This window comes from Topomyia yanbarensis, chromosome 3 (genome assembly GCF_030247195.1).
Source record: "Topomyia yanbarensis strain Yona2022 chromosome 3, ASM3024719v1, whole genome shotgun sequence".
In the NCBI taxonomy this organism is placed as follows: domain Eukaryota; kingdom Metazoa; phylum Arthropoda; class Insecta; order Diptera; family Culicidae; genus Topomyia; species Topomyia yanbarensis.
The window spans coordinates 164,479,754-164,505,274 of record NC_080672.1 but is presented as its reverse complement, the minus strand read 5'-3'; the positions used below and the strand labels follow the sequence as shown (position 1 = coordinate 164,505,274).

The 25,521-nt window shown below is 39.9% G+C and overlaps 1 protein-coding gene across 5 annotated transcripts in view; it reads right to left on the bottom strand.

Moving 5' to 3' along the window:
* Nucleotides 1-1,307: 1,307 nt before the first annotated feature.
* Nucleotides 1,308-25,521, bottom strand: part of LOC131692994 (mediator of RNA polymerase II transcription subunit 12) — a 51,281-nt gene continuing 27,067 nt past the window's right edge. For 4 of the 5 annotated variants that reach the window (XM_058980426.1, XM_058980427.1, XM_058980429.1 and 1 more), the window contains 6 exons: nucleotides 24,367-24,632; nucleotides 23,938-24,300; nucleotides 17,876-23,872; nucleotides 4,066-4,173; nucleotides 3,547-3,991; nucleotides 1,308-3,472 (listed from right to left, as the gene is read on the bottom strand). In XM_058980426.1, the coding sequence (XP_058836409.1) occupies nucleotides 3,357-3,472; nucleotides 3,547-3,991; nucleotides 4,066-4,173; nucleotides 17,876-23,872; nucleotides 23,938-24,300; nucleotides 24,367-24,456 (7,119 nt within the window). In that variant the 5' untranslated portion in view covers nucleotides 24,457-24,632 and the 3' untranslated portion in view covers nucleotides 1,308-3,356. The remainder of the gene's footprint in view (nucleotides 3,473-3,546; nucleotides 3,992-4,065; nucleotides 4,174-17,875; nucleotides 23,873-23,937; nucleotides 24,301-24,366; nucleotides 24,633-25,521) is intronic. The other variant, XM_058980430.1, reaches the window with a different exon arrangement.

Sequence of the window (25,521 nt, the reverse complement as noted above, 5' to 3'; positions counted from 1 at the left end):
AATAATGAAACATATTTGTATATTAATCGATATATCTCGGCTGTTCGATAATTCGGGAATTCCGCTGCTAATCTAACCAATTTAAATGCTTAATTTTTCAGCATAGAGCATATGGATTAAATTTGAATCTGTGAGCTTTCAACATCTTGGATTGCTGAACACTCCAATTGACGAAAACTCGACAAAATTTATTCACCTTTAGCGAAAAAAATCTTTGGTACGTTGTGTTTCCAACTATTCTAAAAAACTTTGTTCCAAAAATCGTGAAAGGTTGCTCAAAATTCAACGATGAACTCTTGTAACTTATTTTGTTATTTTTCGAATTTGGCTGAATAAATTTTCTGAAATCTGGATCATTTCATGTATGTCTGGCGTCTATACGACACTTAATCTGAAAGAATCCAGATGAATCTAGAAGGTTGGCACCCCTAGGCCTCACCCATCCAGGCTTCAGCGAACAAAACGAACGTGCATTTGTCCACTGCGCACGTAGGTACTCGACTCACAGCTTAGGGAACGCATTTATAGGTTTCCAAAGCTTCAGCGCGATTCAAGATAGTATAAAACATTACATAGGTGAATCGTAACTCGCTTGCTGTAAGCACGCTTTATTTATTTATACATGTATCCATGTTTTATCATTTATGTTTATTTATTTATACATGTATCCATGTTTTATCATTTATGTTCAATATGATAATCTCTGGGGCAATTTAAAAAAATGTATTTATTTTCGAATATTTTTTCTAAAACAATCTGATAGAAAGCAAAATTACCTACTGACATGTCGAAAATAAAATCGGAAACCTCGCCTAAAAACTTTTAAAATGTGATACATCGATCTAGAATTAATTGCAAGTTATTAAATACCGGTTATGTTATTTTGAACGGAGACAAAATTATTACGAAACGGTTAGGTTATAGATATTAATTACTTATGGCATTTGCGTTTTTGACAGTGCACTACACTGGTGTAGTCCGTGCTACACTCATTCAAACTTGGGTGTAATCAGTCTCTTTCTTTGCACTACACCGGTGTAACACCAAGAAAAAACGAAAACGCTATTAGTTGAAAAAGCGACACTTACTAATTTCACTGATAGATCTTAAATTGATCTGTAACATTAGACAAGCGTAGAATCTGGCGCGAAACCCGATCAGAAATACATAACAGAAACATCTTAAAACTTTAACTCGCGCTGTTACGTGTCAAACCAGAAGACCAAAAGTCGATTCCTATACAATAAAAATAATGATAGTAGGTTTACGAATAGAATACTTTTCGGAATATAATAAAACAACATTCATTGAGTTTTCCTAGTTTTTCGTATTATCGACTTTTGTTTTTATTTTTTTTTTTCTTTTCATTTTTATGAATTTTATAAACTTTTTTTGTTTGAATTGTTTAGATACTTTGATGTTTTCACTTTTATAATGTTTTTTTTTCAACATACGTACGTCTTTGCTGCAGCTGCTGCTCAACTTCACTCAATCATTATCTCTCCTCAAAGTTGTCCTCGTTTCAACCCTCCTACCATATGAACTTTTCCACAATTTTCCTCGGATTCGTTTTTATTTTATAATGTATGCGTGCGTGGGTGTATTCTTTCTTCTAATTATCATCTCATGTTTTTTTATTTATTTTTTTCGGTTATGAATTTATCGTTAAAGTAGAAATAAATAAAATGTTTTTTAAATATAAACTAAAAAAAACTCATCTCGCATAGTCTGAATTCACTTTACTCCAATTTAGCTTCTCGGTTACTCACATTGCAGTGTTGTCGGTCATAGTGTTTTTTTTTAATTCTTTTTGTTATAGTAGTTTTCATATATTGTTTTCGTTCAGCGATCGATTACAATAGTTACGCAGAATATTCAAACATGACTCGGTAAGGTTAATGCGCGTTTCTTCTCTTCTCCAACAATGTCATACTAAAACGAAAAAATTAACAAAATCTGTTTGACGATTTGACCTCTACCTATAAGGTTTATTTTTCGTCCAATACAGTTTTACGGCAAATAATAATCGATATATTCAGTGTTTCACGTTTCTTTTTGTTGCTTTATAATAATATTACTTCCATAATTAATAAGGTGAATTACTAATATAGTTGTTTTATAATGTATAGATGCTTTATTATGCACGTATTTTATGTTATGTTTCAGCATTTTTGTTTTATGCTTCTACACTTGTATTAAGCTAATAGTCTTCTGAGTAGACACACTTTTGTTTTGTTTTTCTTTGAATATTTGCTTGCTCGTATAATTTTTAAGGTAAGATTTGCTTCTATCTTATGTGAAGATTTCACTTTTTCTGTGTCTCAATAGCAAAGTTGTTTTCAACACTGAAGAACGACTCGATTCCCCTACCGATCTGCGGCAGTCACCGTTTGGTGGGGAAAATTGCCGCTCAAAGATAAAGTCCTTATCTAGTAGTAGTCGTAGTAGTAGCAGTAGTAATAGCAGTAATTTATTTTCTCGCCGAATCCCATTCACCGTGTCAGCAATAAGCATTTGTCAGTTGTTCAGTAGTATGTTGTCTCTTTCGAACTAGTTTACCTTATGCGGTATACGTTAAGAGACACTTAGCCGCTAGGATTTTGTAGTTCAGAATGTTCAACAATTATAGGTCATGGTGCTATAAAGTTGCAATTTTGATAGTAATAAACACTTCCCGTCTTTGCAAATCAAGCAACAATTTCAGTGTAATAAAAATGTTTGCGTTTTTAGCCGGTCACGTATCGAAACGACAGGAAGTCAAGTCAGCTTTGTTTTGTTCTGTAATTGCGTATGTTACAACAGTTTCGTAAAAAGGGGTTGATGAAAAGTCCCCGCGAATTATTATAATTTAAGTAAGTTAAAAGTTCATCCTTTTTTGTCGTTTATAGTGAAGCTCAGTCAAACCGATTCATTTCACTGGTTTGTAGAAGTGTACCTAGCGATGCCCGATTGAATTGAAACTTGTCTAATCTTGAATACGATTCCTTGTTCTGCCCTTTACAGTTCAAGTGAGCGATTAATTTGCATTGATCTTAAAAATGTCTGCTGTTGTTAGTTTCTCTGATTTTGCTTAGTTTATTTTCTGCTGATTTTCTTTAACTGTTTTAATTAATAAATATTATTATGTTTACCGATAATACAATTTCCGATAATATTAGTTGAAATGTCTGTGCATTTTGTTTCGTTTCACTGTCTCTAAATGTACATATTTCTTAACTTTTCTTCTCTCATTACAAGTGTAAAATGAATACTTTCCCTCCCATTTGTAAGTAAAACTCACTTTCATTGTATTTTTCTAAGTAACCGTTTTCTCAACTTTAATTTAGATTAATAGTTTTACTAATTCGTTACAACACTTACTTCTTCTTGGAATCATCCTTATTCACTTCACCGTCCAGTACGGGTTTCTCATTTGCTCCACCGGGCTTGCCACCAAGGTTTTGATCATTCATTGTATTTATGTGACCGCCACCTGTAGGAGACAGACAGACAGCATCGTACATTGCTCGCGATTTTTTTTACAATCGAACTAACTCGTCGACTCACCTCGATTACCACCACCGTAATAGTGTTTATTGGGGTTGCCCATCGATTGTGCCATGTTAGGTGGCTGTTGCTGTTGTTGACCGGGATTATGGTTCGACTGTCGCATTGGCCGTGGTTGATGCATACCCGGAACCGGTGGTTGCGAGTAGTTAGTCGGTCGCTGAATTGGTGATGGGTATCGTTGCTGCATACCACCGCCTTGCACACCTTGCGGGGGAGGACGTCCGCCACCACCAGTACCGCCTAGTCCCACCGGGGGTTGTTGATTCTGTTGCATCATATTGCGGTTCGTGTTTGGTTGCTGAGACTGCGGTGGTTGACCCATCTGCTGCTGCTGCTGAGGATGCTGTGACGGGTTCTGCTGCTGCGAAACCTGTTGCTGGGGATTCGACTGCTGGCTCTGCTGCTGTTGCTGCTGCTGCATTAGCTGGTTCTGGAGCTCCCACTGTGTAAAAGGGAACAAAATATTAGAACTTCAAACAAGTAACATTCACTACAACTATTGTGGTAAAAATTTACCGTGGTCGTTGCATAGCCCTTGTGATGTGGTGGACTTGCTTGTGGTGGAATCTGTTTCAAATTATTCAACCCATCAGTATTCAAAGGACTTTTCAACTGTCGACCATTCTGCAAGAGTTGATAGTGAAAAACGAATTTAGATTCAACTATTCACAACAAATTGCATCAAATAGCCTATGGGAGTTGGGAAGGTTCGAGATTCAAATGTTCCACAGCACAATTTAAAATTAGCCGTTCGAGATTCCTTGCATTGCAATTAGTGGTGCATAATTTACAAGTAGAATCGGAGAGGAAAATCAATCGAAAAAACTTTGTGAGTGAATAATTTGAATGAGTAGCAAAATGCTTATAAAGTTTAATAATGAAATGCAACTGTTACCAATTGTTCTACACAAAAATAACGCAGTCTGTCTGTGCAGAAATCTTGATATAGGACAAAAAAAGTCCAACCCATGGTTGATATTAATAGTTTTGTAATAACGTGGAACAAGCCCGTGAAAATTTCTGTTCTATGATCTATGATTTTTTTAAATATGGTTTCAGCCTGAATCCTCTTCAATTTTGCAATTTCGCCGGACAGATTATTTCCCATACTTGTTGTATATCACTTGTGTGCCGATTAGGACCTCAGGTGGGTTGTGCGCCATCAAGGTTGTCGATGATTAACGAAATCAGTTTATTTCCAGGTAGAGTAGGAAGATTATCAGTTGTAATAAATATTCAATGCAATAAATTACAAAAAAAAATTGTTAATCTTATACGAAGAGAAATGGTCTGATTCGAGAATTAATCAGATGATTGATACATTTTATAGACATAAATATGTGACGCGAAAATCCTGCCAATTTACCACGACCCCAGGTAAGTTGGCGATATATATGAGGTAAATTAGCTGTACGCCAGAAAATAGGCAATCAAATGGGATTTCCATTACTTAAGGACTCCTTATAGAACGCGCAAAATGTTTTTTTTTTCAATAAAATTCTATATTCGACACTTTGTCTGAATATCCCGACTTTTTACTTTGACACGCACTCCATATTCAAAGCAAATTTTCGAAATTGTTCTGATCGGAGTAAATGTCCTCTGTATTGAAGAGATACATAAGAAAAAGATTCTCTTGCTTTAAAGTGAATGTCAGAAACAAAAATAGCTATGACTATTTTTAGACTTTTGCTGGTACCGCCAACTTGCCTCGCATGTGTCACCGCCAACTTATCCCACCCACATATTTTTATAAAAAAACGCTATAAAAACAACTTTTGTTTGTGGTTATGTGTAATATCTATACGTATACTAAAAACTTTTTACGTACTATCGCGCAACAGATTAAAACTCACCAGAAATAACACAAAATGTTTAAAATTAAGTAAATTTACTTATTACCGTCGAAAACACAATATCGCCCACAACTTCTACAAATGAAAAGATATATGGAACAAACATAAATACATTGGAGAATGTATTTCACATTATTTGAGGTACAAAACGAAAAACAGGACCATATGTCAGACTAACATGGAGAAAAAGGGGCTCTGCCAATTTACCCCAACCTCCAGATAGCCCCGGAATCCCCAACAAAATAAAGTTAAAGTTTTTCGTTCAAAACTTTCACAAACTAGCGGACTTATGAGAAATTCAGTGAAGCGACACGTCATGATCCGTAGTGCTTAATGTGCGTAGTTCTTGTTCAAAATAATAAAACCATAAGGATTTACAATTTACATAAGCATATTTGTTATAAAACCGAGAAAACAAGGCTTTCCTCGGCAAAATTCTGGACAAACATGTGAAAAGCGCATATCGCCAATGAGAGCCTCTCTGTGTTTACTTTCTCTTTCGATTATTACGGCGTCATCTTAAAGCTTTCCAACATTGTTTCAATTAATATCGAAATACTCTGATGTTGTCTAGCATATTATGCTAAGAGTTAAGGAGCAAACGTAAACGCGGCCTAGCTGTTGACGGAAGAGAAAGTAAACACAGAGAGGCTCTCATTGGCGATATGCCCTTTTCACATGTTTGAGCAGAATTATGCTTTTATGTTCAACCTAACTACCTAAGGTACTTCTTATGCATATATGATAACTACATCTCTACCAACTTTTGTAGGAAAATCAATTTAGAAAAACCACAACTTGCATTTTCTGTTAAGTTTTAATGGCTCGAGTGCTCTTATGACTTGCACAAAATAACTCACCAGACATTTCTATTTAGATCATCAGAAAAATAAAAATCTGAAAAAATCGAAGATAGTTTCGTAGCACTTCAACAGTTATAAAATAGAATTTTTACTCAAAATAGAAACATTTTTTTCAAAAATTTAAAATCGCCCGTCTATGTTGCAGAAGAAAGTACTGCTACTACTCTTGTTTTCGGAAAGCAATGCCGAGAACTCTAACTCGAATACGACACACTTATCCTCTATAACGCGGTCATTCGGAGGTACACCGCTCTATTATACCGATAGCTCGCGATGATACTTGTTATGCTATGCTACAACATCCACAGTTGAATGGCTGGCGTCCAGAAGGGTGTAACCCCACGTGGTGTCTTATGAAAATTCGAGTTTTCTCGTTCGTTTTCTGAGGCTTTAAGAAAAAGTAGTCTATCGATTCAACACCAGCAAATGTTATGTTGTAGCTCACATATCGGGGAGCTCGGTATAATCACAGATAACAGACGTTTAGGCTTGATTTGAATCGTGTGTAAATACCCGCTACTGGGATTCCGAATAAATCAGACGTCTGAAACACGTTAGGCAAACGTTTGTAGATGGCGCAATTATCAATACAATGAAGTTTAGAGTGCAGCTGTCAAACACGTATGGCAAACAGTTGCGCAGATGGCAATAGTGAAACACGGATTCCCAACGTTTATCAATTTGAAAGTTTACACAGGTTTTTTGAAGAAATTTTGTTCTAGCCTAAACGTCTGTTATCTGTGGTATAATACTATTTTTAGTTGGATTGCATTGTACGTTGACGTTTCGGCCCAGACAGTCGTTCCTGAAGGTGAGTGCCGCTCACATACTTGCTATGCATGGCTTTTTCTTTCTAATATATTGTTGTGCACATTTGTTCGAAAATTACAGAGTAAGTTTCATATCTCTACATTGAAAGTTGACCGAGAGATTAAGGATCAAGGAAAAAACTGTACATTGTGGTCGGAAAATTAAAAAAAAACGTGGAATCGATTATTATTTTGCGTTATATGTGTCTTCGGAAAAATTGCTGCTTGCACCCTTGCTCTTAATTTGGTTGAATAATACTAATTCGGAATTCAGTCGCTAGGGCGGCACTGTAATCAACTTTAAAAAAAAAGCTAGATAGAAAGGTGGCGTCTTAGAGAAAGTTGTAGGTCTTATTATTTTAAATATATCTTCTTTTTACTGCCCATAAAAGCATAAGAGTCCCATATTGAAAAACAGCAAGTCAAGAAAAACGCTGTTCAAGACATGCATTTCCATTGAGCCTTATGGATGGGACAACCATGTTTTGGATTTTTTTTTCGATATTTTCTAAACAAACCTGGTAATATTATTTGTGCATTGTGATTCAGTGGTGATACCATCCAACAGATAACTCATTTTCGTCAAAAATCCACATGGGACTCTTATGCTTTTATGGGCAGTGTAGGTACTAGGGTGGCACGAGGATGTATGAAAAAAATTGAATACCGCAGAACAAAGTTAGAAAAATTCGTAATTTCTCAACGAACTCCTACGCCAAATCTGAATCAAATCTGTTGGAGCATGTTTTAGCACAAATGATTCTAAGTTTGCATGGAGTTTACTATGAGAAAATAATACATTTTCATTAAATTCATAAATATTCCGCCTGGTGCCCCTGAAAAATATATTGTATGCTACATTCTATAGATTCAGACAACTAGAACAAATTCTTCTAAAGACAGTTCATAGCTATGACCACTGGTTCATGAGTTATTGCAAAATTAAACTTTTGATGCCCTGAAAGTTATGAAAATAGTGCTGCCTCTGGCTACCCGGCGAGCTGAACCTTCAATCAAGTGAACCTTGACGTATTTGTTGTGGTCACCAGTTATACCGTTGGTGTTAAGCAGAAATATAGTCCAGATGGTATCATCCGAAACATGTGATCTAAAGGACTTGGGATCGAATTGTATCAGAATTATTTTAATGTATTTTTTGCGTACAATAATATACGTTGAGCAAATTAAAATTAAAACGAGACTGAAGCGGGAAAGGTTCCCGTTAGTTTGAAGCTCAACTGATGTTCACCACATCCCTGGGGAGCTGAAAATGGAACTGCTATAGAGTTCCCCGTAAACTGAAGGTAGGTTAATTGAGTAAACTGGGCAGTATCCGTCACTATACGCCAGCAAGAGTGTCTCCGGCCATGAAGCACTATTTGATTTTAAACAAAACTTTTGAACGAATCATCCAGGGATTAAGATTGGAGTAGCACCGTGAATATAACGTTAGAACATAAGTTTTCTAAAACAAGTCAGAAATAATGGTTACGATCTCCCTTGTTACTTTATTTGAAAATAACAATTCTACATAATAACGTTCCCGCTTCACAGGCAGCAAAAAAAATTAAAACATTAAAAAATTAAGAACCGAAACTCATGTCCTTCAGATTGTTTATTTATGACGCTCGCCTCTGAACTATAAACCACCTATGTTGATAGCTGCCTAATTCGGTTTATGGCTACCACATCACGGTTAACTTGATTGAAATATCAGCCAGAGTATCCAGATAAATTCAATTTCCACCAACGATGTAGACACTTACGCATTGTATAAAGAATAACATTTGAACCAGAGCTCGCAGCCTATTACACTCTTCGGGGAAGTTGCACACGGTACTCGTATCTACCGGAATTAACATAGCATATATTTTTAGAATACATAGGAACGTGCCTACGAATTATTAAATAATGTGGATCGTTTATCCATGTTAAATCACATACAAACTTTAAACCATTTGTGCTAAAATATAGTGCAACCTATCAAATCAACATTTTGCATGGTTGAATGAGGTCGTATAGCGAATAGTTTTAGATCGGTTCTACTGAATTCTAAAATTTGTGCCACCCTAGTAGGTACTGTATGTTTCGAGATAGAGCATGTTTTGGTTAAAATAATAAATATTTTGAATTTGTTTTTTTCATCATGAATTAATTTGTCTTCTTTCCCGTGAATACCCAAAACTGAAGTTAAATACACATTTAAAGGGTTTTTTAACAGAATTGCATTGTAAAATGGGTCTTTTCCCATAAAAAATAAACAGGCATTGTAATTCTCATTCACTCACACGAGAATTAGCTTATCCGATGTCCAAGTTATCTGGGAAAAGTCGAGTAGCAAAATTCTCCGTCTCCTCAAATAGAGCGAGAATATTTTTTCCTTCTCACCGCCACCGGATATTTTATTTTCGAGGATTTTTTTTTTTGATTATAGAGGTTTTAACATTATGGTCATTCGCCTCTTTTCGGGCTAGAGAAATCTCTTTTGGAAAAAATCTCCAACCCTATGTGCGTGGTTGGGAATCGAACCCAGGTGAGCTGCGTGCAAAGCAATCGATTTACGCTATGCCCGTCCCCTCGTAGAAATTAATAAAAGTGTCAAAATAGACACTTTAACTCCAAGAAAACCGGGAGAAGTACGTTCAACTTGTTTTACCGTGTTTTGGAATAGCGCCAGCAAGGCAGCGAGCGCAAAGGATAACGTGATAAACTCATTCGCTCATTCTACGGCGGTTTTATTTATCCGGAGAAGTTTTCGTGTAAAAATGTAAGTTTTTATTGTCGGACTATTAAATTATCCGGATTCATTTACTCATATCAGTGATTAATGCAATGTTTGAAAATAGCACATGATTTCAACGACCGGGATTAACAAGAAATCAATTTGAAATTAGTCAAAAAAATATTGCGTGGAAGGTCCATTGTTCATTTACAACTTCGAATGTTGAAAGGTGCATAATCTATAGTGCAACAATACATTTGGATCCAAATTTGTTTGGCGCATATAAACACCATTATGCATACTACCCTGGCCATTTTTGAAACATCACTCGATCTCGAATAGCGCCGGGCTGAAAAATTTCCTTTTAGCCTAACAAAAACACCTGTTATACAGGAATTGTCCACGCTTGTAAACGGAGGGGGTTAAAAATGAAGGTTTTTGTCCACGTGGTATATGAACGGCTGAAGTCGAAAGCTGTCACCACACTGTTAAAAATACACTGGAGTCCGGTAACAGCGCTCTGGCATAGTTGGTTCTCCTGAACGGAAGAGAGCTATTGCGTAGTGCTCGAACGCGGGCTTGAAGATCCAGACGTCCGAGGATTCAAGGGCAATCCACCCTGGCAGACGAACAGGACTCGAGAGCAGCTCACTCCGGATGCCCAGAGTGTCGAGCTATATTAACGAATAATGATTTCCGTAGCTCGGCAGCTCAAATCTGTTTTGCCAAGGAAGATGTCGGAGTGCAAAGCGTATGAACCGTCGTTGGACGGCCTCAATTCTGACAACGGATTGGTATTGGATGGTAGTACGGATTCCAAACAGCAGAATAATAGTTTAGTGTTGAACGAACCAGCGCGCAATAGAATGATTTTAAACCGTATACGTCCCAAAAGTTTTTCGCTATTCGGAAAATGAATCCATGCTGTCTTGATTCCATGTCCACGATGTATGAAGTATTGCCATCCGTCAGCGCATCCATCGAGTACATATGATGTAAACGAGAGCAAATTGGTCATTGTCTGTGGTATCTTATGACAAACGCCATTTTTCGGTAAACTGAGTTAGATATACCATGTTACTGAGTTTTATGATCTCTACAATGTGACGTTTTCAGAATCATTAAATTCTGCTGGGTTACTGAGTTATAGCGAAACACGATTATAACAAGCGCCAATTTCGCGAGTGTTCGAATTGTGCTATCTTGTGACAACGAAAAAAACAGACAACAATCCTAGCTTGTTGGCTTGCTATAAGTGAAAAGCTTATGACAAGCCAACAGATGTCTGATGACATACGTTATTCCAATGCTGATCAACCATAACCATTAGCTGGGTTCTTGTCTTGGGAGCAAAACATTTCCTACCTACCATAGTTTTTTTCTGTGAATTGTTGGCTTGTGTTTTCAAAATTATTGAACAAATTTTCTTATGAGATTTCCACTAGTTTTGGAAAGTATGCCAAAATGTAATGATGGATTATAAAAGTAGATTATTTTTTGCTTTTCTCATATAAAGAAAGGCTATACAACCACTGTAAAAATCGACTTTCGAACCGAGGCCCGGAGGGCCGAGTTTCATATACCATTCGATTCAGTTCGTCGAGATCGGAAAATGTCTGTGTGTATGTATGTGTGTTTGTCATTTAAGCACACAATTTTCTCAGAGATGACTGAACCGATTTTCATAAACTTAGTTTCATCTGAAAGGTATAATGCTCCCATATTGCTTTTTAGTTGATCCGACTTGCGGTTCCGGAGTTACGGGTAGAAGAGTGCGGTCACACAGCAAATTCTCATATAAACCATGATGTCCAAAAAATGTAATGCCTAATGCATACTAAAAAGGGTGCAACACTACTTTTAATTGCCAGTCCAGATCACAAATGATCGTTCAAAGTAGCTTTGACCACATTGGCCACCTATGACGGTTCATGATGCCTGCGGGGAACTCGCCATGTTTCTAAGCTAACATCACACATATTTCCCAGCGAATTCTTGACCGATTTTTACAAACTTTATTTCAATTGAAAGATACAATAACTCCATTGACTGCTGATAAACTTCATTTGGTTCTGAATTCTGTTTCCGGAGTTACAGGTTGGTTAGTAAGGCCATCCTGTAATTTCCCATTTAAACCATAACAATCGCAATATCTCAGAGGCTAAAAACTATTGGAATGGTCACCAAATTACTTCGATTCGCAGATCTAGATCACTGATTGCCAATGAAACATTCTTTGAATATATTGTCCACTATCGACGATTCCAGAAGTCCTGGTTTTCGGGCATATTTCAAAATTAAATAACATTATTCTTCGGTGATGACTAAACCGATTTTCACAAATCAAGTCTCAAATGGAAGGCATACCATTGCAGTTGAATATTGCATCGCCTTCCTCCTCTTACCTCACCCCGCCTTTGGACCACCCTCACACCCGCATCTTCGTCATTCATATCGCATACCAAAATAAAATGAAGTATTTCTGACGCATCTTCCATTCTCATTCTGCTAACCCTCTCCAACTCCTCTTCTAAAGCCATTCTCCAAGCATTTCAAATTATGATCACATAAAGATAACTTTAAACTTGCAGGCTTATCCACGTAGACTTTTGACTTCACATAGCCATATAAAAAAAAGTTCACGGGTGCGCGCGATCTAGTCGGTCAATTGATAGGTCTATGGCGAGAAATTAAACGTTCGCCGAATTTCTCACGCAATAATTCCACTATTACATTACTTGTGTAGCATTGAAAGTAAATGTTGGGAAGTCTTCAAGTTCGGGCAATAATCAGTCCTATACGCTGATTTCGGAAATTATTCTTGACGAAATAAAGGGATGAATCGAGATCATGGTAAATGGGATTTATAACATAAGTAATCAATCACAAAAACATTTTTTTCGAGTAATTTCATCACAATATGGCGGCTGTGCAGCATTTTCCAGACAAACGCGTTTTTTGGAATGGGTCCACGGAATCTAACTACCGTAATTTTTGACCTGGAGTAGAAAACTTAAGTATTTTGATTTTTCGCAAAATTGTTCCCTTTTTTATCCCTTTATGGGAAGCTAGGACCGAGAGTGATGGCTAGCGGGTTATATGCATCCTTGACTTGTTGGACGAAGCCCTGGTGCCTTGAACACAGCCAACGCAGATCCAAGACCACCATTGAAATGATAAGTTCTTTGTTTGAGATGCACTTCCCCCGGTTGCCAGACGAATACCTGTAATGATTGCGTGTGACTTCGTATGTATCAGTCTAATTGTGAGTCCTGTGGTGGTGTTTGCGTAGAAAGTGTGAGTATTAGCGTTCGATTCCAGGGGTGCGTATCTGTCTGGGTTGGCGTGAGTGTTCACTAATTGCGTAATAGTGTGATCGTGAAGGACACGAGCGTTTATATGTTAACGAGCCTGATGCTTGCGCTAGTGTGTATGCACCTTCGCGTGCATGAATTCGATTTTATAATCGTGGGGCCATTCGCATATTCCCATGTATTTATGAATGATCGTGCGCGGACCATGAATCTGATGCTTAATTTTTAGTGTATGGTAGAGGTGCTAGAAGTTAGTTTCCCCATATCGTTACAATTCCTATCATGTTGCCATGGAACGTCTAGTGAATGTCATTTTTTATTGATCCAACTGAAGGCATGAGTCTAGGCTGCTATGACCGAGGTAGAGACTTCCGGTCGTTACCGATTCACAGATGCGTGAGCGGTGGGTTGATGCTTGAGACCGCGTGTGTAATTTATGTATGCCAAAACGATCACTTAATTACCGGGGTGTTTGAATGTTGGCGAGATCGCGGGCGTTCGCGTTTGTGACCAGGTATGTGTTATCGCGAATGCCACGTTTGTACGTTAACAATAGGAGAGATTGTGAGTGTATGTGAGAGAATAAGCAATTTATTATGTTAGTGAGTGTTAGAATGGATCTAAGATATAGCAATAAAAGAGAAAATAACATGGCGAATAAAGAAAAAAGGAATGAAATTAAGTAGAAGCGAAATTTATCGATATTATTTTTGGTACATATGAGTAGTGGAAAAGCAAACTATAAAAGTACAAAAAACAGGCTAATGAAGTAGAAGAAGAGAACGCATGTAATATGTAAAACTACTTGGAATCGTCTAAATGCCAGAAAATTATATATATTTACCACTAACGACAATTACATTCCGTTAGAAGTTTTTCATGCTATGCTGAGCGGGAATGGATGATTAACATGATAGATTAATCGTACCTTAATTTATCCAATCCGACCTTTTCCAATGAATTTAATCGAATACACAAATTGAACATCGATAAAAAGTGATCAACGAATTCCAAGAGGGATTACCCGCTATTCTATCATATAAGCCAGTTCTGCATCTATTCCCTGACCCATCTATCACAAATACTCAGACGGACACATACACAACTGTTATATTTTTTTAATGCGCCTGTGCACGTTGACGAGGCCGACCGATAAATCGACACACAATGACTCTCACTGCGAGCCGTGCTCACAAATACTGCCATTAAGCTGTCTGCATGGACAGCCCACAGAAAAAGTCAATCCACGGTGATCCGTCAATCGGCCACGCCAGTGTGCACAGGCTCTTGGCTGACCGTTAGTTTGGGCTGGTGCAGAGTATGAAAAAAAAATAAAAAAGGCCCATACGCCCTCTCGGTCTCATCGATGCACCGCTATCGAGGCGTAATGCAATAACCATCTTAAAGCAGTTGTCTGTCAGAAGTTCTTTAAAATTGATACACAAATGTGCTTGATGATTTTTGCAATACCGTCAAACCTATCAACCTAGGGGAGGGGATTTTTCGCAAAATGGTGACTTTATGAATTAAAAAAACCTGTTCTAATCCACCTAGCGGTGCAATTGTGCCTTTCTCAATCATGAACACGAGAATTTTTTAGTTGCTTATATTTATTAAAAGCTTTCAAATTTGTGCATTACAATTTTATTATACATGACTTGACAACTATATACAAGAAAAGAAATCATTATTTGAGTTCTAAAATTTTGCAAAAGAAAAAACAGCCACGGTAATATTGAATTGAAAAAAGGAGCGAAATCGGCTAAGACCCAAAAAGTCGATTTTCATAAAAAAATTTACTAGATAACATAAAATCTGGACGTTTCATGCATTTTAAAGATGTTTGGCATCAAAACTACGAATTCGATTTCTGAAATTTCATGGGCTCCCCCCATTGAAAAAAAAAATTTGAGCTCCGGCTTATATGGGAATTTTATATGTGACCGGACGGTTTATTCTATATATTCGGAACCATATAAGCGATCCGTATGAAATTTTATAGACATCTGTGGAGATATTATAGCTATCATTTGGGACTAAGATTGTGAAAATCGGCCCCACCATTTCCGGGAAACTGATGTGAGTTCGTTAATTTTGAAAGATGGCCATTTTTCCCGGGCACATCCGGAACCGTCTATGGTGGTCAATGTAGTCAACGAAAGTTTGGTTGGCCGTCGGTGACCTAGAACTGCAAATTTAAGTTGTTTGAGAGACATTTTAGCTAAATTTTTACCTTTTTTGCTTTCATCGGAGTATCGGTTTGAATCGCAATTTGCTATGTAATCGCACGCCACAACCCGTAACTCCAGAATAAGAGGTTGGATCGGGATGAAGTTTAATAGCCATTTACGTGGGCACAATACCTTTCATTTCGGTCTAGCCATCTCCGAGAAACCGATGTGAATGTAATTCTGAATTTAGAATCTTTCGCCGGGGCTTCCGGAACTGATGATGGTGGCCAATGTGGCCAAAGAGACTTTGAATGGATGTTAATGACCTAATACTACAAATCGAAGCAGTTGTGGTCATATTTTGGAAAAATTTTCACCTTTATATATTCATTGCAGAATTTATTAAAATCGACATTTTCTGCGTAATCGTGCTCACGACCCTGTAATTCCGGAACCGGAAGTCGGATCCACTAGAAATTCAATAGCAGCCTATGGTTGCACCTTTCATTTGAGACTAAGTTTGTCAAAATCGGTTCAGCCATCTCTGAGAAAAATGAGTGACATTTTTGGTCACATACACACACAGACGCACACAAACATACACACGCACAGACATTTGCCGAACTCGACGAACTGAATCGAATGGTATATGTCACTCGGCCCTTCGGGCCTCCATTAAAAAGTCGGTTTTCAGAGCAATTCTTTCTATTGAGAAAGGCAAAACGACGAAAATGTCAAAAAAAATTGAAACGAAATTATTAATTTTTAAAAAATTGTACAATAAAAAATAAAATCCTACGTACGTCCCTAGAGAAATCGATTTCGAATAACCCGTGAAAATTTCAAAGTGATCAAAAATCATTTATTCGAGTTACATTTTCGACCAACTCAAAAAAAGTGGTTTCGAGAAAACCTCGGGTAAAGTTAAAGAGGTGTTGCGGCAGAATTGAAACATTTATTTATTGTTTTCGTCTTCCATTTTTTGGAATATCGTTTTTAACATCCTAAAGCACATTTTAGACCAATAAATAAAATTCGATTTTTAAAAAATTCTACAGTGGTGTAACCCCTTAACACGGCACAATAACGGAGGTTATTCACAGTAACATTGCGACATCCACATTTTTAATGAAAAGCGGACCAATGATACCTCCGACCCATAATCCGCACCATACTGTTGTGTTTTGTGGATAAAGTGTTAGCTCTGCATCTCTTCGGGTCGCCCCTCACTCCAAATACGGCAATTTTTCTTATTGACGTATCCATTGAGTCAGAAATGGGCTTCATCGCTGAACAGAATAAATGGACCACTCGAATGGACCACCACAAGCGCTGTTTCGGGCAACATTTAAAAGAATTTTTTTCATGTATTAAATGGCAATGTGATAATAAAATTCCGCGATTTAATTCAGATATGATCAAAGCGTCATCGACAAAGATGAAAACAGAGAATTGCGCAAATACAACGATTCCTTTGCATTTTCGATTTGTTGGTGGAATGGTAGGGTGAAAGTGATTGTTGTTTCTAGTATATCGCTATTTCCGGCATTTAGGGTCAATATCAAAACATTGTAAATGTATGTAAACTTTGAAAAATCTTAGCAAAACATCACAGATTTTGCGTAAAACACCCTAACTTATGTTACGGAAAATCACTCTTAAATGAATATGGGTTGAGATACAAAGATGCCATCTTCAACAAAGTTGTTGAGAATTGATTGTTCTCGAAAATGGCAGAAAAAAGTATCATTCTATCTCTAATAGAATTTGGCAAAAAAAATTGGCAACTTTGACCTTTTAGGACCACCCTAAAACCGCTTTAGCGAAAAGAAACAGTTTTTCATCCACAATAAATATTTCTAAGACATCAAATCTATAAATCCAAAGATGAAAACGTGAACAATTGTTTCGTGCTAAGTTCGCTTTCTGAACCACTGTGCCGAAGATCACATCATTGCGAAAATAGAAAACTGACAGAACGCAGTTTATATGAGTCATTACGTGGAAAAAAGATTTGAAAACAAAACCATTTGTTTAAAACATTCCTAAACAACAGGACCATTCCAATAAAGGAAATACGGAGGCTAGGATACAATTTGAAGTTACTGAGTAACCAATAAAAATTTTATTTTCTCATCAGATAACGATATTTTATCCAATTAATGCAGAAAATTTGTATTACCTGTAATTCACAATTACTCTACATATCAAAACAAAAATTACGAAGAAGCGAACAATTATGGCGCTATGTGTTAATCTAACTTGTTGGTTTTGTTATAAAACTGCTGATTCAACCGGAGACGATGAGGCGAAATTGAACACGGAACTTGCATAAACATTTTTCATTTTATTTTCAATTTTAGTTTCTCGGAGGATACGACGGATGGTGTTTTATTAGATCCAGTATACTTCAAGAAATTTATTCTCCTTTGCCAATAGATTCTCATCAGGTATCTCACGGTGTTCAATGTCACCTCTAGATCTTACTTTTGCATTATGCGAATTGGAATAATTGAATTTCAACAAAATAAGGATACAACGACAAAAGAGTACAAATGTTACATTTAACGTTTATACTATTGATAACTCACGGGATCCTGCATGTGCGATTGGGGCTGATTGTTCTTCATGTAGACAGCGGCTGCTGCTGCTACTGCCGATTGTGGATTATTGGTCGGACCTCCACGGTACTGTTGTGAGATGGCAGCATTGGCTAATAGTGGTGAGCTGAGAAACTGCGATGTACCTGCATAGTTAGGCAACTGTTGTTGCGGAGGTGCGCTGGATGGAGTTTGTCCTCCGTGACCACCGAACATACCGGCAGCAGCCGCTTGAATGCCATAGCTCTGTGTAGCTCCAGCACCACCGAAAAATGCATTTTGACCACCAGCTGAGTTGGAATAGAAACTGCTGTTCTGAAGGGGTGCTGGTTGAAACATCCCCATGTACTGCTGTCCGTACGGTTGACCAACGGAGCCACTCTTAGAACCTATTGCACCAATTTGTTGGGATGAAGGTTTCACTGATGATGACATGAGTGAGTTTGTGCTGGATGAAATGAGCATCGTGCTGGGATTGTTCAGCTGTTGCGAGGGCGACGGATTGTAAGGGGATTGGACGGCACCGCTCATGCGAAACTGTGATGCTAGACTCTGGTACATGTCCGGTGTCGGAGCGGTCTGTAAATTTGGCGGAGTAGTCATATAGGCATTGTATGGTCCGGTTCCAGTGGTACCATAGTGGGTGGGGTATTGGGAAAATTGCGAGCGACCGGCAGCTTCAATTTGGAATGGATTGTAGAGACCACCTTGCGAAGGCATTGCCGAAGAATTGTAGATTACGGCCGGTGGTGAAGGAATGGTGGACATACCGTACTGGGACGGTTGATAGTAAGTTTGTGGTGCGGATGGAATATTACCCTGTTGCATTGGAGGTGGTGAAAGACCTAGTCCAGTAGATTGGTGCATGTTTTGTTGTGTTGGTTTCACCTTGCATACTTGAGCATTGTTGGCTAGCACATCCGCGGCGTGTTTCATATTCAAGTTCGTTGCTTGATGCTGAACGTTTGCTCCTTGTCCAACAATGGCATGCTGTTGAGTACTATAGCCGGAGTCAACGTCGGCCCCAGCAACACCTTCATTACTTGGCTTCCCAAAATGTTGTTCAAGTGACGCTTGTTCTTGTCCAAAGCCACCCGCATATGACTGGCCCGTTGCCGCAGCCAGTGTGTGAACCGGATGGCTATGAGAAAGATTTCCATGCGAATGTTGGAACTGATGCAGATGTTGCTGATGTTGTGATGAAGCAAAATTTGCTGCTAAATGTACTGCAGCGGCGGCTGCACTCGTAGGATCTTCACCAGTATGTTCTGCAACAGTTGGCATCTCCCAAACCTTCTTCACGCTGGCTATTTTCAGGTTTAGCTCTGCCGTCGATGGAGAAATCATATTTTGCGCCTTGGAAAGACAAAGACCAGCTGCTTTCTGTTTCGCCTCGATGAGCTGCGAATATTCATTGTCAAAGGAGAAGGGTTTAATTTCCTTTTCATAATCCGAATCTGCTGATTTCTGAAAAGTCATTCCCTGTAGAGCATTAGATATTGCATCGGTTTGCGAGCTTGACTGCCCTGGTTGTGGTATTGGCTGTTGCAGTGGTCCTTGGATCTGCTGTTGCTGTTGAATTTGTGGCTGCTGTGGAGGAGGACCATTTGCCGAATGAGGTCGCTGTGGTTGCGGCGCTTGTTCCATCATTTCCTGCATTGACCCAACAGTAGTTTGAATACCACCAGCAGGTTTAAACGCTTCCTCCTGGGACAAATGTCGCACCTGATGATCAGGTTTTCCCATGTGAATTACTGTCTGTTGCTGCTGTTGCAGAGCTACCAGGGGAACAGTGGAGCCTCCGGAATGTTGTCGCTTCATTTGAGGAGGAGGAGGAGGACCTTGTAGTTGTGTCTGCTGTTGAACTTGCTGCTGCTGCTGTTGTTGAGCTAGCTGCTGCTGCTGAACCAGCTGTTGCTGTTGTTGTTGAACATGATGATGCTGTTGCACTATAACTGTAGCAACAGCCGCTGTAGATGTTGACTTGTAATTTGTGTTCTCAAATATTATCGTGTTTACAGGCGGTGTTGTTCCATCCAAAAGTTGCTTACTAGTATCAGTCTTGGGAGCGTTTATACTCAGTGGGGTTACTTTATCCGGCAGCGATTGTGGTTGTTGCTGTGATAAATTCGAAGCAACATTCTGCTCCGAGTCATTTGTTTCTCCTCCGCTTTGCTGGCCGTCTTGTAATCCACCTTGTCGATCCTTCTGTTTAACAAGCCGAGGAGGAATATTGGGTGAGCGAACATTGTTGGTCTGATTACGAACATCCTGATTGAGTTTGGGTTGAGCTCCAACAACCACTGCCGCGGTCTGCTTTTGAACTACGGTTGCCGTTTGGCTTGTTATTGTTGTAACAACGGATTTGGCGGGAGCAGAAGATTTGTTAAGTGGTACAGACGGTGGTGGTTGCGTTCCTTTCGTAATATGAAGTTGCTGCTGTTGGTGTTGCTGTGGTTTAACACGATGGACTCCTTTTGATCCGTCTTTATCCTCCGAATCATGATTTTCGCTATCCGTTTTCGGTTTTTCTTTGCCCTTTTCTTCATGAGATTCGCCTTTGCTGTCATTGCGGGGTTTTTTATCTAGTGACAGCTTATCCGCTGTCTTCAATTTTTCCTGATCGGAAAGTGTTTCTTCCGCTGGCTTCCCTGGAGGTTTCATATTACCAGACGGGCTTCTTTGTGGCAATTGTCCAGACAGTTTTGGTCCAGCGGGTTTGTTTGTCAGGCCGGCACTAAGTGCTGCTTGTTTCTGTTTCGTACGATCTTCATTGCAAATTGCCTGTTCAGCTAATTTAATATCCTTCCCCGTTGCATGGTGCTTTGAGTCCACCTTTTCCTCATTGCCTCCGAAAGGACTCTTCGAACTTGGCGGACCATAACCGTCGATCTTTTTACCGACTGGTGCCTTACGGAAACCAGGACCACTCACAGAACTCATCCCTCCACGTCCTCGCCTGGATGGCTCTCCACGCGGAGCGAACCCTTCCTTCATATTATGTCCTTGCCCAGCTGATGGATTTCCGTGTCTATAATGTCCGCCATCCTTTCGCTCGTACTTTCCGTCCTTTTTATAGTCATCCTCGCCATCTTCAGAATAATCAGACTCACTCCAATAATCCTGATTATAATTTCTTCCATGACCCATTCGAGAGCCACTACTGCCGCCTCTTCGACCCCAACTACCACCACCGCGTTGATATCCACCACCGTAACTTCCTCTCGAATGACCTCCACCGCGCGAATCATGTCTCCCGACTAATCTCGGATGCATTGGTTTTTTTGAACCATATTTATTGTCGTCCGATTCTTTGCCACTGGCAGCACTACCTTGTGAAGTATTCATCTTACCATCCGACTCAGATATCCTTCCACTGATATTATCGTTTTTAGCACCATCCGAACCGGAAGCGTCTTTTTTATCTTCTGATGAAACCAAACTTAAATCGTGAGCTTTTATTGCCGGCTCATCTCCATCTCCCCAGGCCTCTACAGTATCTTCGCCCCATGCCTTCGATATAAACTTAGGCTCTTTCGTTTTTGTTTCAACGCCGGTTGTTTCGGCCTTACTTGGCTCCTCTGAAAGCGAAGGTGAAGATTCTTTGATTCTATGAAGAATTTGCTTGGGTTCACCTTCAGACATCACCGATGATTCAGAAGTACGCCGGTTGTCCAATGGTTGTTGCTGATGGAACTGCTGCAACTGATTTTCTTTTGCCAGCACAGTTGGCGCTTCCACTTGCCTACGATCTTCCTTTTCCGCTTCGGATTCCCAAGAACCCATTGATTCCTTCGTACTGTTATGGTGTTGTTCCATTTGACGACAATTGTCATCGCTGGAAACGCTCGTTTTACGTTGAGATGTATCCGAAACACTTCTGACAAGCTGGGGTGTCGTTCGTCCACCACTCAATTTGCTCGAGGACTCCCTACCACTGCTGCTGAACCGATCATCTTCCTCCGAATCAATCCGACGCTTCATAATTTCCCTGGGGATCATATCTCGTTCTCGATCTCTATCACGATCACGCAACATTTCTCGATCATCACCACGATCCCTAAAGTCTCTTCCGCGGGGAACGTCATCTACAGGAACACCTCTTCTCTGTGATCCAGCGGGTTGAGTCTTCCCGAAAGTTTGCTGGCTGTGTATGAAGCGTGGATCATACTGTTGTGCAAATGGTACGCTTTTACCATCGCTCTGCTGTTGTTGCGATTGAGATGAACCCGTGGATCCCTGATTGGCAGTGCTACCGTTGCGACTGTTAGTTTGATCTCTTGCGACAAAGTGACTACTTCCCTGTAAACTGTTCCCCGAAGGATTTCGTTCAAGTTTACGCTTCTGGAAACGTGGCGGCAAATTTGTTTGGAAATTCTTCGAAAATGCTGGCATGTCCCACCCTTCGCGATTTGGATCAGGTCTGTCACGATCGTATCGTTCGTGCCTTCCATATTCGTACCGATCACGATCTCGTTGCTCTTTTGAATCAGCTTTTTCACGATCTCCGCGGCTACCAGAGCTGTTACGATCCTTTCCTTCAGTAGATTCACTATAGCCAGACGCTGGCTGGTCACGTTCTTCGTCGTCTTTCACCGAGACAGCGCTTGATAAGACTCCTGCGTCTTCATTTTTCTTCCGATTTAATTTCTGTTCGAGTTCGAGCAATTTCTTTGCCGCTGCTTGCTTTCTTTCCATTTCGCGCCTTTGATCTTCTTCGCGACGTTGTTTCAATCGTTCTTTCGCTTCCGCATCTAGACCGCCACGACCCCCGCCCACGTACCCATTCTGCTGCGTGGAACGTACAGATGGCTGTTGATCGCGCTCACGCTCTTGCCGATCAAGATCCGGTCGTTCCTGGTCAAACCTGTCATATTCCCGATCCACTTCTCGGCTCCAAGTCATTCGTTTCTCATCTTCCTGTTGCGATTGAGGCTGCTGCTGTTGTTGTGGTTGTTGGTGCTGTTGCTGCTGCTGCTGAAGTTGTTGCTGCGGCTGTTGTTGTTGTTGTTGCAGATCCTGCTGCAGAAGTTGGGGCATACTCTTTTCATGCGTAGTTGACGCTACTACTGGTGACATCTCTTTCGCGGGACTTGGTTCCGACTCGTCATCCGAAAATTGCAGCTTCTGATTATAATCGATCTCATCGTCCTTTGCCCAGCCTTCATCCTTGGAAATGGCTTCAATACGTTGCAGCTCTTCATCTCTTATGATTGGTCTCTGCAGAACAATATCCGGTTCTATATACGAGGGGGCAGCTTGCTGTACGCGAGGGTCGTCGTTCTGGTGCTGCGGTGTATGTTGCTGTTGCAGCTGCGGTTGTTGTTGTAGTTGTTGTTGCTGCTGTTGTTGTTGTTGCTGTTGTTGTTGCTGCTGCTGCCGGTTAGCTAGCCGAGGTGGTTGCATCTGATTACGACGTCCTCCGGAATACGAATCACGGTATCTACCACCAGATTGCGTTGGTGAATAACTTGATCCTTGAGATTGATAATGATTTGTCGAAGGAAGAACAAAACTTGGCAGCATACTGTTGTAACCGCTGTTGTTGCTGTTTCGCCCTCCACCGCCATTGCCTCCTCCACCACCATCTCTGCCACCACCATCTCTGCCACCACGACTCATATCCTCGTTCGAGGGAGGTGGAGTGACAGAGTTTCCACCTGCGCCTCCGCTGCCACGATACATGAACGGTGGCATCAGTGCTCGGAATTGTGGCGGTAGCGGCGTTTGCTGCTGCTGTTGTTGGTGGCCCTGGCCCTGTTGGTTGCTGTTTGGCCCGTTCATACCGCCGGCGTTGTTTCCGCCTCCACTTCCTTGCTGTTGTTGCTGCATCCAACTCGCTGCATCCGTCTGGGGTCTCAAACTGACATGTGGGCCATCGATATACTGAATCGTCGATCGGCTTTCGTTGCCATCGTACTGATGCTGCTGATGTTGCTTGCTGTTCGGACCATACTGACCAGTGCCATCCAGGGAGGGGAACTCGTTCTGTATAAAAATAGATATTGTCAATTAACCACAAAGCTTCAAATGATCCCCAAACAATAACATACCGAACTCCATTGTGTAGAGGACGAAGCGTTTGAGTGATGGATTTGTTGATTGCTCGCGTGTGAAGAAATATGAACACCTCCGGCACCGACCGAGGCGTTGTTATTTAGGCTGCTACTAGTGGATGCTGCTACTGACGATGATGCTGCTGCGGGTAGTGCTGCGGTAATACTAGAATTGTTGTTTTGGTTATCTCCGGCTTCGTTACCCCAAGTACCTTGCTGATCCGACGGTGTGGAAATTTCTGCTTTCAGAGACGGAAGGTTTGCTGGTGGTCGACGAGCCGAGGGAACCTTTCCCAAACTTTGCATTCCATGTTTACGAGGAGCTGCGCTTTTCTGAGTGGATGGTTCTAGAGATTCTCCCTATAATATAGTAGAATATAGTTCTAACACATCAGACTAGATAAATTATGCCATTCACAAACTTACCCGACTTGTGCTGTAAAGCTTGTTGATATCTAACGCTGCGAATTTGGGCTTTGCATTTCGCTCCCCCCTAGTTCCCCCCAATGCATTCATGCTGCCAGAGAATCTTCATCAGCAAAAAAGTGTGGAAGCCTCTTGTGCGCCTCAACCAGACCAAATTTGCGTAAAAAGTCACTTCGTGTGTCGTAAGCCCTGTCGTGACCAACTTTGAAACCCGCGCTGTGTAATGTAGTAGAGTTGAACTGTCTTCTTGTTATGTACGATGGTTTCTGTAATGAAATGCAAACAAAAACAAACGATATTTGAAAATATAACGCATCTGCAATAAGTTCAAGTATTTGAATGGTAGATCTGTAATATTGTATATAATAAAAGCCTGTTTTGTAGGGTTAAAATGACTGCAGCGATATTGACAATTGGTTCTTGGTTTGTCGAGCTAGAAAAATTATGCGAAATGATACAGACCAACGATTATCAACCAGATGAAGAGCATGGCTTCCGTAACATTTTTTTTATTTTCAACGTATTCTTGCCCAAATTCTAGCTTATTGCAACAAATACCAAATAGCTTAGCTTAGTTGACCGCCCAAATCTAGCAAATCTACCAAAATCTGGCGAAAGTCGCATGTGACTGAAGAAATCCTTAATTCAGTGCTATCATTACCTCACTTTTAGAGATTTTGCCACTTAGTCCCGTTTGATTTAACACCGACCAAACGATAGTTGAACTGAAACCGTTTTCCGCACAAATGTCATAATCAATCATTTGCTTGTGTATAAAATCAAACTGTTTATATCACACCACTAAACTTTCCAGGACTAAAACTGTCCAATGTTCTCTGGAATATTATCTATAGAATCTAAAGAATAAAGCATCAGTGTACAGTGTACAGTGTATCTCTAACATCTATAAAATACCTATTTAGCAGAATTTTCTCAATTTTCAGCATAACACAAATGTTTTATTCTGTGCATTTAGTCTAGCTGCAACAATTCAATTATCGCCTCCTTGGCGTGCAAATTTACACCATATCGAAAAAAAATCTGATGGAAACCTTTTATTCCATTGCGCCGAAAAATGTCTAACTAGGTACCTAGATCATGGACGCCATCGCATGATTTGTAAAATGAATCATTCTACTTTTTTCGATCAAAACA